The 15873-nt window shown below is 36.0% G+C and overlaps 1 protein-coding gene and 1 long non-coding RNA gene across 11 annotated transcripts in view; one reads left to right on the top strand and one right to left on the bottom strand.

The window, feature by feature from the left end:
• LOC106983583 (uncharacterized) overlaps positions 1-15873 on the top strand; it is a 94027-nt gene that overhangs the window by 31324 nt on the left and 46830 nt on the right. For both annotated transcript variants that reach the window (XR_001431538.3, XR_008299571.1), the window contains exon 4: positions 1366-1517. This is a non-coding gene — a long non-coding RNA (uncharacterized LOC106983583). The remainder of the gene's footprint in view (positions 1-1365; positions 1518-15873) is intronic.
• The window catches only part of CEP128 (centrosomal protein 128), a 376215-nt gene continuing 360657 nt past the window's right edge, over positions 316-15873 (bottom strand). For 6 of the 9 annotated variants that reach the window (XM_027066336.2, XM_053224789.1, XM_027066335.2 and 3 more), the window contains 2 exons: positions 8949-9057; positions 316-1452 (listed from right to left, as the gene is read on the bottom strand). In XM_027066336.2, the coding sequence (XP_026922137.2) occupies positions 1325-1452; positions 8949-9057 (237 nt within the window). In that variant the 3' untranslated portion in view covers positions 316-1324. Of the gene's footprint in view, positions 1453-7218; positions 7348-8948; positions 9058-15873 lie in introns of those variants that run through there. The other 3 variants (XR_008299568.1, XR_008299569.1, XR_008299570.1) reach the window with 3 other exon arrangements.

A 15873-nucleotide genomic window follows, 5' to 3' on the forward strand; every position in this document is an offset into this window, starting at 1 on the left:
CATAGCTGTTTGTGTCTCTTTTTTCCCTTTTAGCGCAATGACTGCCCCATAGTAGGAACTCAATAAAAGATTTTTGTCATGAATAAATGGTAAAACTCATGGTTGTACTCTCAGAGCTTATGGAGATTGTATTATGTAATCTTTTGAGACAAAGATCTCTGTTCTCTGTAGTAGCCTTTCCAATCAAGTTCATAAACAAAGAGTGTCATTTGCTCTGGACATTCAAATATAGTAAGTTAGTACGACATGGTGGTGGAAATAGAAGCATCTTCACAAATATGAGAATAAGCAAGTACGCTTTAAAGAGCACAAATGTAATTACGAAGGCATTGCTTTATTGCCCTTGTCTCTATGAAGAATTTTCCATCATGACCCAGTGGGATTTAGCTCCTGGTTGTTTTACCTTTCATTAGCATCATTAGAAATCTTTCTCCACTGGTAGATTAGCATGTAAAGAGCATAAGTTCTTAAAAACACTTTGATGTCAAAGAAGGCTGAGATGCTGAAGTAGATAGTACCGAATTATGAGAGAACCCTTGCGGAGTAAATCTCATGACACAGGAGTCTGGGAACTTTGAGTCTGGTGAGAGTAAAACCAATGATGGTCCAGAATATGACAAAGTGATTGCAGTGAGATATTTGGCCACAAAAAGATAAATAAATAAGTTGTGCTATGAATTCTTTACAGTGTTCTACAATTCAGGTATCACTTGTAAATTCTTTATTGCTATTAAAAATGGATGATTGGGAATAAAATTTTAAGATACTGCATGTACTAACAGACTGCTGGGATGATGAATGTAACAATCCTGAGTGTTTATAAAGCAGACCGTCTGGTATTATATATGCATATCTCCATGACATGTTATAACACATGATAATTTATTAGGGAGCAAGCATTTTTAAAAATCGATTGTATATAAACACTCCCTGAGTCGAAAGTGCTGACAACTTCTGCCTCGAGGGGAACTCATTTCCCTCCTGTTTGGCCAGTAATTATTAAAACATCCCAATTATATATCCAAATTTTGGTTCAAAAACTGGCTGACCATGCCTGAAAAAGGAAAATGCAAAGTGAAAAATATCTCTCTTTCTCGGCTGGTATAAGTTGCCAATAAGTTAGTTGTATGCCATTCATGAGCTGATATTACTTGGATTAGTTTAACTTCTATAATTTCCAAAGACCAAGTATAGTGTTATTTTAGTCAGTGTTTGGCAATGCTAAAGAGCAGAAGCTGTAGATACGTCTGCTTGATAATGCAGGCCAGACTGCAACAAGGACAGATATGCTATTATTTGTGAAACACTCATGTAGAGCAACAAATTACATTTTGCTTTTTTTGCTTTCATATTCCTCCTTTTTAGACTGTGGACTTGTCCCATCCATTGGTAAACTGCTGGCATCTTCCTTGATTGAAGGTGAATCTGGAGTAACTGTTCTTTTGGTAAATGCTGGAAAGGCAAGAGAAAAGACAAAAATAAACCTAAATGAATAAAATCCTTGGGCTGACAAAATTGTAAGTAATCATTGTATCTGATCTAGTTTTTTGTAAACTTTACAAGGACTAACAGACCTTCAGTGTAGGAATAAACGTAATAAGTTCACTGTATTTTGGAAAACATTTATTCATATGATTTAATTTGGGAGGGATCTGAAGAGTATCTGAGAGTGGAAGATGTATGTTTGGTCAATATATAACAATACAAAGCACACACAGAATTTTGGAGGGAGAAATGTTAAGGGCCTTCTTTTTACAGAATCTTCTTTGTTACACAAACTGAGACTAGATCTGGAATCTAGGTTTACTGTTTTTCTACTACCTACTTACCTCCCTTCTGAGCTCCAGATAGGCATGTCCAACTCCTACGGGAAATCTGCCTGCCTCATTTCTAATCTCTGATACCTGCCATTCCTTCTTTTCTCCTTCTTAGGAAGTGATATACTCCTCCCCTCCAACCCTGGTTTCTCAAACCTTAGTTCCCTCCTTCCTTTGTCCTGTCTGCTCTCCCCATCCAACTTAAGAGTAAATACTGAAGATTCTCCCTCCCAAATTCACCCTAGTTCTCAGGCTTCACACCATCTCCATTACTATCGCCTCAGCCCAAGCCACCATTTTCTCTCTTCCCATTTTCACTGTATCCCCTTCCCCACACCACCACAACCAGAATTATCTTTCCAAAAGGTAAATCAGATTATGTCACTCTCCCACATAACCCATCACCTCCATCCTCCAACAGCCTCCCAGGAAACTTAGAATGAAATCCAAACATGGGACTGTGGCAAAAAGGCTCCGTGGAACTTTACCTTTCCTTTCTCTCTCCCCCAGACCCCCTCACTCAATGCTCCAACTCTCTAGAAGACCATACCCCTTTTCTTCTCTGTGGCCTTCATATTTATTGCTCCCTCTCTCAGGAAAACTCTTCCCACCCAATTTCAGCTCAGCTGGTTCTTGCCACTCAGGCTCCAGCTCAGCTGTAACCTCCTCGAAAAGGACTCTCCTAATCACGGATCTAAAGCAGTCCTGTTTTCCAGGCGCTTTCCTCTCATTTTACCTTCACAGCACCAATCACCATTTTAAATTGTTTACTTGCCACCACCTGTTTCTTCTATGGGAGAGGTGACCACTTCTGTCTTGCTCACTACTGTATACCCCCCAAGCCAAACAGAGAGCCTCTTACATAACCTCTTAGTAAATATTATTTGAAGAAGTGAATATACTTATGGGATCTTTAAGAGACAGTCAACTGGCAATTTTCTGGCTGCTTTCTAGACAGCATCTACAGAGTACCCCGTAAATCATTATAATCAGAACTCAGTTATTTAAAAATATCTGACACCGGACTAGTTAGTGAAAAGATTGTCTCACCTACAAAAATCACCATCACATAAAATGAACCTATAAAATGGAGAGACAAAAAAGTTGTGCTTCCATGAAATAAATCTTTTAATGGACAAGAAACTTTTTTTTACCTTTATCAGTACCCCCACATTAAAAAAAATGTTTACTTATTTATTTTGAGAGAGAGAGAGACAGAGAAAGAGAGAGCATTCAAGGAGGGGAGGGGTAGAGACAGTGGGAGAGGGAGAATGCCAGGCAGGCTCCACACTCTCAGCACAGAGCTCGACGTGATGTGGGACTCCATCTCACAAACTGTGAGATCAACCTGAGCTAAAGTCGGTAGCTTAACAGACTGAGCCACCCAGGCACCCAGTAACCCCACATTGTTAATACCACAGATCTTTGGTATTTTATTCTGCAAGGCTGAGGACAGACTACATATGAGGCAGTTCACAGTTAGCCAGTGGATCCTGAAGTACAACACAGAAGTGAAAAGAGTGTGCTTTTCTTGCTGTAGATAAATTGTTTTTCATTGGAGGGACTTAAACTCCCACTAAAGGCATCTCAAAACGCAAACTGAGAATAATAACTTTTCTTTTCATGGCAATGTAAACTGAAGTAAGAAAGCGAGAGATAGTTCCTTTTAGCAACTTTCATTGATTTGCTTTTTTAAGAATATCAAGTTAAATTAATATGTAAGATTCACAACAAAATCCTGTAACATTCCCCCCCACCCCCATGAAAAATCATAGTCCTTTCTTTTGGGGTTTGTTTATTTTAATAAACATTATTTATAACAGTTTTAGAATTCCAGAAAATTTGAAATCTACATTTATTTTTAAAATTTAGTACCAACTCCACACACATTAGGCATTTTAATCTCAAAGGACTCGAGATTTCGAGAAATCATCAGATTACTATAGTCCTCCCTCAAATCCAGTCTAGTCCTGGCCCCAAGAGTAAGGGCCCTGTCTTGAGAGCTGTGTTCCTTTAGCCTAAAAGGAGCTATACATGGAGACTAGTGGTCAGTCACTACTTATAAAAAGTAAAAATGACAGTTTCAAAAGCTGGCATTATTAAGTCTCTCTTTCTAAGCCCCCACTGTCCTAGAGGCTGAAGGTAATGGAATCCAAGCCTTCTAAAAGAGTGTCCTGAACCACGGCCATCACTTGTAGCCAGCCAGGATAAATTTGGTAGTAATCATGGCTCTAAATAATGGATTTCTGTGTTCCTATTTCCAATGGTAATATAAACTTACAATTTATACATTTCTTCCCTTCTTCCTGGCAGAAGGAATCTACCTTTTCTTGAATTGACCTGAACTACACAAAGCTGACATAAATTACTACTTAAAACAAACTTTCATTAATGCTGGATCGTTTCAGAGACCACAAATTATGCAGTATTTTCCCATTTCCTTTGTTTTTTCCATGGTCAGTGATTCTATGCTTTAGTTTGGTCACAGTTTGACAGGGCACCTAAGTCAGCAGAACGAATGCCTTAGCATCTACGGCATAGACAAAAGGGCCTCATCCAGTACAAATCCCAACTTGAGTAAGAAGGAGCCTGTTCTGTGGGCTCATAAACTCATGTCTGCCTCAGCACCTACAGTTATTTACTCCTTACATCTCTATACAGGTCTAAACTGCTCTAAACTCCAACCCCCAGCTTTCATGTTCCATTTAGAAGTTAACAAGAAAATCGAATACTTGCTAGTCAGACATAAAAGCTGGGTGTTCTCAGTAGCATTTTATTTTTACAAGATGCCTTTTTAGCCAAAGTGTACATACACCTATCAAACAGCACCAAAGGGCCACACAGGAAGACAGCGGCCTCTTACCTCCTCCCTCCCAATCCCACAATCCTGCACCCCAGAGTCAACCACAATCAACTCTTTTAGCTTTATTTTCTGTATTGACTTCAATTTTTGTAAGAAAAAGCAGCTTATATTGCTATTTTCTGATTTATCATTTTTAGACTTATTCACACCCATCCACTTCCCTTCACCCCATCCTCCTTATATAGTTACATTTGAACTTCTAGTTGTGTCAGTAGTATTTATAATATCATGACTACATAAACATGGCTCACACAAACCTAATAAGTATACTATGACAATGTTTCTTTTCTTGCCCATTTTTCCCCCCTGGAGTTATTATTTGACCTATGTTTTTATTTTTGTTTTTTTTTATTTGCTCTTTCTCTGAGACTATCATTAATTATTTCTAATTGCTCAATGAGATCTGCCATATGTCTTTCAGTAGTTTTTCTTCTAAGTGCTCAACTGAATCAAATAACCTAACAGTTTGTTTATTTCCTAAAGATTTTCCTGATGGAATCTTTCCTTTTTTCTATCAATCTGAGAGAACTGAACATGAGTGTCCAGATTAAAAGGGCCCACCCATCAAATAGCTAGAAAGGCAAATAAAGTAAGACCTGCAGGGAGGCAAATCATCACAAAACTCACTGCGGTTAAACAAGAGATCCTAAAAGGTCCCAGGGCTGGGGGTTGGGTGGTAGTGATGGTGGAGAAGATTGCTTCTGAGGAGTGGGGTCAAAAGAAAAAGACAATATTTTTCAACAGCAATTTAGATTTTGGAAGAGAATACTACAATGACTTCAGAAGGAAAGTCATTTTCAACCCAGAATTTTATAGCTAGCCAAAGTCTCGTCAAGGGTGAATAGAAGAAATCTATTTTCCAAAGTACAAAGAATGAAAGCAGTTACCTCCCTTTTCTTTCTTTGATGTGCTAACTACAAAAGAAAGAACTGAGACAAACAGAGGAAGGCATGTGTTCTGAGAAACTTGGGCATCAGCACAAGAAGAGGGTGAAGAAAAATCTCAGGATGACAGTTGGGTGGGCCTTTCTAACCTTCCTACTCCAGGCTGTTGTTTTCTCCTCTCAAGACCCTCATTAACCAGGTACTATTCTTCTGGAATGGATTTTCTAAATATCTTTTCTTTCCTACGGTCCCATTCTTTTTCTTCTATTTTCTTTGTGGTTTCAACTTTGTTTTCCACCTTTCTGGTTTTTCATATTTTAAATTTCTTTTTGAGTGGGGGGAGAGGGGCAGAGGGAGACAGAGAGAATCTCAAGCAGGCTCCATGCTCAGTGCAAAGCCCAACGTGGGGCTCGATCCCACAACTCTGGCATTATGACCTAGCTGAAATCAAGAGTTAGATTCTCAACTGAGCCACCCAGGTGTTCCCATATTTTAAATTTCTGAGACCTCTTATATTGTGTTCCTTTTTCATAGCATCTTGTTCTTCTTTTTAATGGATGTAATATTTTCTATTTCTGAGGACATTAATGCTATTGTAAAAGACACATTCTGTTCTCTGTGTGATCAATTTATTATAGGCTAATTTTTCTCTTTGTTAGTCTTGAGATCTCTCCTCTTCAATTTTGGAGGTTTAAAAGGAGGTAAAAGAAAAATTATAGGACAATTTCTATAACTAAGCTGAAACTGTGCTATAAAAATGGAGAAGCATTCAGGGTGATCTAAAATAATACCACATTGTGAAAAACACAGAAATTTCAAAGTTCATCACAAAAATAAATAAGAAGAACTATGATTTCTAGAAATAAGTTCAATTCAACCACTGAAAGTTATTAACAATAAGGCACCTATGATTAAATTTTTAAAAGTATTCTTGAAACCATGCAGGTAGGAAGAGAGGAAAATCATAAAACAGGCTTGTCAAAAAGAGGAATAGTAAAGCATAAAAGTATAAATTAATAAATTGGGGCGCCTGGGTGACTTGGCTGGTTAAGCGTCCGACTTCGGCTCAGGTCATGATCTCATGGTCTGTGAGTTCGAGCCCCGCGTCGGGCTCTGTGCTGACGGCTCAGAGCCTGGACCCTGTTTCAGATTCTGTGTCTCCCTCTCTCTCTGCCCCTCCCCTGTTCATGCTCTGTCTCTCTCTGTCTCAAAATTAAATAAATGTTTAAAAAAATAAATTAATAAATTAACTAAATAAGTTAACAATAAGTTAATGAAGAGGTTTACTTTTTAAGCTAAATTTTTCAGTCAGAATTTACAATAGAGACTATAATATGTATTTTCATATCCAAGTTATGTATTCAATATTTTTTCCCATTCTTATTTAACTATACTTCCTTTTGAGCCAGTATATTTATATAAAACCTATGGCTTCCTGTGAGGAATATCTCACAGAGAAATGACCACCACTGGTCTTGAAATGCTACTGAGTAAAAAGCTGGATGTAGTTTCTTTCACTGCCTGTCATAATATTTAATAAAATCTAAAAATCTTGATGTTTTCCCACAAGGTCTCCCAACCACTACTTTCTAGGTGCCTTTCCATGGAGTCTTAGGAAAGTCATCATGGTGAAATTAAATAGCAGAATACTGACCTCTGTGCTCATATCATGGTGCTGATTTATCTCCAAGCTCCTGAATGTCTTAATGGGTGGGATACTATGATGTTTGCTGGTGCTTGTCCCTACTCTCCTCTCCTCCATGTTTATGTACATGAAACAGACCTGAGGAAAATTTTCCATTTCTTTATATGAAACATAAAAAATTTGGCCTATGTATATATCAGATTCTGAGGTACTATAATCAACTTGGGATACAATCCATATTTTTTTATTAAAAATTTTTTAGTGTTTATTATTTTTTTTTTGAGAGAGAGAGACAGAGAATGAGTAAGTGGGGGAGGGGCAGGGAGAGAGGGAGACACAAAATCTGAAGCAGGCTCCAGGCTCTGAGCTGTCAGCACAGAGCCCGATGCTGGTCTCAAAACCATGAACCGTGAGATCATGACCTGAGCTGAAGTTGGATGCTTAACCGACTGAGCCACCCAGGCGCCCCGAGATACAATCCATATTGAAGGGCAGCTGCCAGATTAGAACAGCAGGGATTTTATGCAGCTATATAAAATCACTTGGTAAAATGGTTAGGACAGGAAAGAGAAGATGCTCAGCCTCTGGAATAAAATAATAATGATATAATAAAAACCAAACCATTTATCAGAAACTGATAAATATTTATTCAATGAATGCATGAATATAAATCAGCAAAAATGAGAGTGATCACTTTTGGATCTGACCTACTTTTTTGTGGCTTATTTTGGTATTGTATTTTATAGCACCTGCATTTTTTAAATGACAGAGTTGTCAGATTTAATATACAAACTCTATGCCTGTGGTAAATTGAGGAGCTAAATGATTATCTAAATAAGAATCCATGAAATAACATTTGAGATCCAATAGTTTAGATAAAAGTGGACTTAAAAAAAAGAGTCATATACTCATTCATCTAATTAACTGAGCATTTACTATGTTCCAAGTACTATGTAGGGCACTGAGGAAACAGTGGTGAACAAAACAGACATCGCTCCTATCATGGAATTCACACTTTGATGAAGAGATTAATCACTAAACACAAAGTCACTCAGATAAAAAAAAATAAATCAGAAGGGTTTTAAAGGAAAACTTTAATACATTATGGGCACTTCTAACAGACACCATACTTAAACCTGTAGGTTCCAAAGGCTTCTTTAAGGACATGACATACAAGCTGGGACTTGAAGAATAAGTATAGTAAGGAAGAAGAGGCAGAAATGGTGTGGATAGTATCCTGGGTCAACAGATTCACACCTTACTGACATTGATAACATTTTATACACATTTACAGGATATTCACAGAATGAAATCCAGCCAGTAACCTAATTAGTATCCTTATTCTTTGCACAAGATTATATATTTCTGATTAGTTCTATGAAAAGATTTACTACTTTTTGATGACTTGAATTTTATAATAATATTATCCAACTTCCTTTACCCACTCTTCCACAGTTACCAGAAACCACCACGTACAAATATGTGTTTAAGTAAAATTATTACCTTTGGCGATTCATTGTAAGTTTTTCTGAAAAGTGCAAGGACTAAAAAGAAGGGATTCCATACACTTTTTAGTAAATTGGGTAATATAAATGTTACATGTATGATCCATAATAACAATTTCTTCAAACTCCTAACATGACTATTACTATCGTGTGCTTGCCTTACACTTTAATCTCTCCATGAGTTGCCTTTCCTTAAATCCAATTTAAAAACTGGTACAGGACTTCATTACTTACAATTCAAGTGTGAAAATCGTGGACTAGACAGGAAGTGACCGCGATCAGGCCAAGACGGGGAGTGGTCTAACCTACGAGCATGGGAACTCTCAGCAAAGATTCCGTCATCCTAAAACAAAGTCAGTTCAATGATTACAAAATGTAAGGATTGGGATTCATTTAAATATACCGAAAATGAAACTGAACATCAATATACAAGCTATGTTATACAACAATTTAATTGTAAAAAAAATATGTGCATGTTAAAGAAAATATGAAAGCATTAAAAAAGAGACAGAAGGAAATCACCCATGGCTGTACCAGCATGACATATTTCTTTCCAGTCTTTTTTTCCTGTGGATAGGATTTATACATGTTCTAAAACTGTGTTCTTCATTTATTTACATTAATACTCTAAGCACTTTTGAAGTCTGTATATTATCCTAACCTTTAGCTTGTGTTACTCATTTACTATCAAGTGGATAAACTATGCTTTCCTCAGCTATTACTTTATTCGGCATTTAGGTGGTTTCCAATGTTTTACTCCTATAAATAACACTGTGAGAATATCTTTAAATATATAACCTTTTCTATGTTTAGGACTATTCCTTATGACAAATTCTTAGGTGGAAATACTGGGTCAATAAAAACAATTTGATGTTTTTAAATACACTTAGCTACACTGCATTCCATAATGATTACACTAATTCCCTTACTCATTCAACAAATATTTAATACATAAACTATGTGAATAGAGAATAAGGCCCTCTCCTCATGGACTGTATGAATGTGTCCTTGTACCCAAATCTTAGCTGAAAATGGGAATGAATTTTAACTTCAAGTAATTTATTAATTAGATTAAAAACAGATACTTTAATGTATTTTTTTATAATAGTGAAATTGCAATTGTTTTCTCTTGAATGTGTTCTAACCACTTACACGACACTTTGCTTCCCCCCCCCCCTCATTCATTCATGCAACAATAATTTATTGGGTACTTAGTATGCACTGGTCAAAGAGCAACAAAATATTGAGGTATGCAGTTATGAAACCTTCAGGCTTGCAGAAGAGAAAGGTGCCAAATAAACTACACAGAATATAACATAATGAAGAATTATGGTGAGTACTGTAAGAAGAACAGGAAATAATTAAATTTAGATTAGAGGTCCAGAGGAGGCCTCCTTGGGAGGTGATATTTAAAGCAATATTTGAATGTTGAGTATGAGTCGGCCAGGCAGAAACTTATGAGTGGAAGATGAGGAAGTGGGAGGTAAGGGGCGCAGGAGATGGTGGTCTGGGGCTGATGTACCAGACTTGTGTGAAGGTGCAGAAGTGAGAAAGTTTAGTGTGTTTGAAGAATTGTATGAAGGCCCATGACTTCCACACAATGAACTGGGAGGGGGGGGGGAGTGAATACAGTGATATCCAGAGGTGGGATCTGGATCTGGGATTTCTTTTTCTTAAGTACCATTACACGGCAATCAAAGGTTTAAAATCAAAGGTTTTAGATGTATATTTCTCAAAGATACTCTGGTCACCATGTGGAGAACAGATTGGAATGGCGTAAGTATTGAAGTGGGAAGACCAGTGAAAACACTGTAATTGAGGATAACTGTGGGATCAAGGGCAAAGAAGGGATCATGAATGCTGCCAGAGTCTAGGTGGTCCACATAGATCCCTCAAAACATGGACCCACAGAATAGGGCCTCATGCCACAGCACTATTTGATGAATTAGTTATAATTTTCTGTATCAGGTACCAAGTTAACATTTTATTTGTCACATACGTATGTATGCAAATCCAAAAGAAAAGCCCAAACAAACGATTTTATATAGAATCGTAAAAGGCCCATTTATTCTGAGCTAAAAGCATGGACATAATCCTTAGATGATTCAAGATAATTAGCCTCATGTACCAAAAGGAAGTTTAGGTCTATTTCAGATCAAGGCCCTGAGGTTTTTTAACCAAGTGACTTATGGTTTTTACTAATTATGGGGATTTCATAAAAAACTAAAAATCATTCACTATAGGATCTCTGGAAAGAAAAGGATATACATTGTGTCCCCAGTGTATTTCAATAGCTACTTATATGAGCTGACACAGGACAACAGAGCTAGCTTATCACAGTTCAGACATGAAATACTTAAGGCCTGGGTGGAGCTGGAAGATGCACAAATGAAAAGGAGAGTTACGTTCTCAACCAGTGCTAGAAATCTCCATTTAATTATGGCTTCTATATGAAAAGCATGAAGCAGAAAAGCATAATAAATGGCTTCCCACTAACAGAGGCTTTGATCATTATGGGCCAATAAGAAAAAGGAAAAATAAGCAAATGTACTTTTTGCCCATTGATACCTGGGCTGAAAAAGTGAGAGAAGAGGAGCGGAGTTGCAGGTTTGGGCGCCTTGCTGAATGAAACATAGTGCAAAGACAGCCTCAAGATGAGCCTACCAGCGGAAGGATAAAGCACCCAAAGACATTCAAATCCTTTTCATTCTTCCCAAAAGGCACTGTTTTAAATTTCTAAAACAAAAGCAACTAGCATCAAAGTGTGAGTTATATTTTTTCTATTTACAGAAAAAGAATAATTTACATTTCAATTATAAATAAACCAGCTTATTGACATATGACAATTAAAATATGTCACTGACATATTTCATTCTTAGCAAATTTGGAAAATACAGAAGAAATTGAGAAGAAAATAATGCAATAAATTTAAAAATAGCCTTTTAGCCTAATGTAAAGGTATGTTTTCTGGTTCTTCTTTATAAATACCTTTTTATATTGGGATTCTATATTTGTTGACAATTTTGTTTCCTAGTTCATGTAACATTAGATACAGGAATTTCTTCTACCATTGTCATTATCATCATTATGGTTATAACATAGTCTATTTGAGTAATGTCCCATTGTTGGAAATGTAAGTCTGATTTCCGTTGTTTTTTTTTTTTTTCCTACTATAATTTGATAAACATCTTGGCGAATAAAGCTTGGTCCACATTTTAAATTTATTAACATAGATTTCTAGAAGTAGAATTATGAGGTGACACATTTTAAGGGTGTTTTTTAATATCTATCTATCTATCTATCTATCTATTTATTTATTTAAAAAAATTTTTTTTTAACCTTTATTTATTTTTGAGACAGAGGGAGACAGAGCATGAATGGGGGAGGGTCAGAGAGAGGGAGACACAGAATCTGAAACAGGCTCCAGGCTCTGAGCTGTCAGCACAGAGCCCAACGGGGGCTCGAACTCACGGACTGCAAGATCAGGACCTGAGCCGAAGTCGGACGCTTAACCGACTGAGCCACCCAGGCGCCCCTTTTAATATCCATTTAATCTAAGTCGTCAAATTTATTGTCAGTATGCTAATATTCCTAATATTTCCTAAATGCCCTCTTAGTGTCTATGGGAGTTCTAGTAATATCCCTCATTCAGTCTTAATATTGGCATTTGTGCCTTTTCTTTTTCCTAATTGAGCTGGGTAGAGGTTTTTAAGTTTTTTTGATCTTTTCAAAAAATCCTGTTTAATTTTCATGCCCCTCCCTCATTTTTCTGCTATTTCATTGATTTCTGCTCTTTATTATTCCCTTCCTTTTAATTTAGGTTTGTTATTTGTTTTCTAGTTTCATAAAGTGGAAACATGGACTATTGATTTGAGACTTTTCTTCTTTGTAACATACACATTTAATGTCATAATTTTCTCTCCAAGCAGTATTTTAACTGAGTCCTACAAATCTTGATAAATTGTACTTTTATTTTTATAGAGTTAAAATATTTCCTCATTTTCCTTTTGATCCCCCAATGGTTATTTAGAAATATGTTGTTTATTTTCCCTCTAGGAATTTTCCAGATATCTTCCTGTTATTGATTTCTAGCTTCATACCATTGTGGTTAGATGACCATACTTCACATAATTCCAATCATTTTAAATTTATTGAGAATTGTTTTATTGCTCAGAATAGTCGATTTTGGAGAATGCTAGATGTGCACTTGAAAATTACATGTAATTAGCTGTTGTTAGGTGGAGTATCCTATAAATGTTAGTTAAATCTAGTAGCCTGATAGTGTTGCTCAAGTTTTCAATATATTTACTGATTTTCTGCCTACTGGTTTATCAATTACTGAGAGGGATGTTGAAGTCTTCAACTACTATAATTGTGGATCTATTTTTTCCTTGTAATTCTATCAATTTTTACTTCATATATTTTGACACCCTGTTAATAGGTATGTACAATTTATGACTAATACCCCTTTCCATTTAAAATTGTTGACTTTTTCAACCACTCACATTCCTTTTCATATACAGAAAATGAGGAAGCTTAACTCTAATACATCTTTAAGTTGCAACATTTTATAGGTCTTCAAAAGACTGTCAGAATCCCTCATTAGCTTGAAATATAACTAATGAAATGTACCCTAAAAGAACACCCCCAAAGAAAAATATTTCACAATCCCTTTGAACAATCAACATGCTAGAATATGAAAAAAAAAAAAAAACCTTCCATATTCTCCAATTTTATACTGATATTTAATTTGTGGAATTTCTATACAACTAAATTTGACAAGGTAACCTAAGATTTCTTTTTTAATTCTTACCTTTCAATCAAATACTTAAATATTTAAATGGAAATACTGGTTAAAAAGGAAGATTCTTTGCGATTTTAGGAATTCTAGCTCTTGCTTTTTACCAATTCTTATATCCTTAGTACAAGGACCTATTTTTATTGCTGTCTTAAGTCTCAACAAGCTAGTTAGCCAGAATTCCCTGCAAAAATTCCACTGGGTGAAGGGACTTGCATTTTCTAATATTTTCCCTGGGTTTCTTCCACTTCTCTTTCATAACCCACATTGTAATTGGTTTCTTAAAAGCGGTTCCAACCTGACTAAATCTCTTTACTAAACTGATCTCTAATGATTAATATTTAATGACGCCCACCAAGTATTTTTCTCCCAGGAATATTATAAGTTCAAAGTTTAGAAGACAGATGATACATTTAATTTTTTTTTTTAATTTTAATTTATCCAACCCTTCCCCTGGAGAGAAGGGGGAAAAAAAAAACACGTGTTTCTGAATCTGTGGCAGCAATATTTTCCTGAATTTGTCTCTTGCCTAACAATGCACCGTACCTGCATCTCTTTGCCACTGCTAATTCCCAATTCTCTGTAAGTGGTCCAAAAAGCTTAACCTCTTCAGTAAATTTTATTCCTATATGGAAGTTTGGCTGGGCAGATAGTTTACTTAAAGCCTGCCTTCCATATCTCAACCTGCATGGCTACAACTCTAGCTTTTAATTTTAACCTCAATGAGAGTAAGGCTTTCATTGTCTCTATCCTTCCATCTACCCATCCCAATATTCCAAAATTTAGCACAGTACTGTTTGCATCAAGGAATTCAAAAATGGTCAGGTAGGCTCATTCCTTGGCCAAACTACAGACGTTAAAGTTTGCCATGGTTGAAGCTGGGAAAGAAGAGATTGCCACTCTCATACCCTCAGTTTCTTCATGTTAAAAAATGAGAGCAAATGGAACAGATCATGTCTAAGTCCTCTGGGCACTAACATTTTATGATTGTAATCCATCTGAACAGAACCACTGAACAACCAGTACTATATGCAAACTATCTTTGCCACAGGAAATTCAAATTTATTTAACAGTACTATAAACCTAAAGCCACAGTCATCCACGGATGAAGAGACTCATGTAAATACTGTGCCAGATCAGGCCATTTGTTTATCTTTGTTCAATTGATATTTTATTGTATACAATTTAACATTCCTAGTGAGTCACTAATGAAAAAGATTGTACTTATTTTTTTATGTACTTCATATTTGGATCCACATGATTTCAATCCATTTTCAGAAACTAAAACTTGGCCATAAATACAAATTTGCCATAAATAAGGATACTCAAGAATATGTGCCACCAACTTATGAACCAAAGGGAGGAATCAAAGCTGTTTTAATAATGGTGCCTCACTGGAATCAGTGATTATTCTCTTAAAGTGACTGTTGTAAAGGAAACTGATTGTTTGGATAAGTATGTTGTGACATTTTTAATTGAAACTATTAAGACATTTAATTAGTATTCCTTATGTTTTTAGTGTCTAGAATTCTGAATTAAAGATGATTAAAAGTGTTATCTTCATAGGTGAGTTTCTCCACAATCTTTCCTAATGCTCTTGTTGAGTAAATTATTGGGCAGAGTAAAAGTATGGTGCTTATTACAGAGAACTAGGTTTGGTAGAGTGGGGCTCAAGTAGGTTAAAAAAATTAATGTGCTCATCTAAGTATCTTGTTGATTCCTAAAGAAGCATCTTTGACCCATTGCTATTTTCAAATTTTATAACAAAGAAAAACCCCAACTCATTTGGCAACCTTTTGTTTAGCTTTTAAGAGCTAGATGAAATCAACTAGTTAAATATTATGGCTGGCAAGTTACTATTGATCACTTCAAAAGAATAGAAATCTCTTCAAATTTCAGCATGATTTGATTGCCTACAAAGTTTCAGATGAGTCATCTAAGCATTATCGGGAAAACAGCATTTAAATTTTTGTTAGAATTCCAGAAAGGCTGAAGCTAGGGAAAAAAATTAACCACCAATTTAACATGTATAATAGTATACACATTGTATATTGGAGTAAAAGATGAAGCAAATAGTGTCCTCAAAAGCATTTCCAAAATTTCAGTAATCTCCTACAGTTATACTTACTATTTTCTTTCATGTTAAAGATTAGTCTTGCACCCTAAGTCTCTATATAGGAGAGGCTTAAAGGATGGGAGATTGGTTGAGCATGGGGGAGGCCTGGAGCTATATTTGCATAGAGTTTATATATTATTTCTTACCAAACCATGGAGAGAAGTGATTATAAATGAGATACCTGGATTATTACAGGGTTAAAGCTCCTCAAATTCTCCCACAGCTAATACTATTGTTTCTAAGCA

This window comes from Acinonyx jubatus, chromosome B3, assembly GCF_027475565.1.
Source record: "Acinonyx jubatus isolate Ajub_Pintada_27869175 chromosome B3, VMU_Ajub_asm_v1.0, whole genome shotgun sequence".
NCBI classification, from domain to species: Eukaryota; Metazoa; Chordata; class Mammalia; order Carnivora; family Felidae; genus Acinonyx; species Acinonyx jubatus.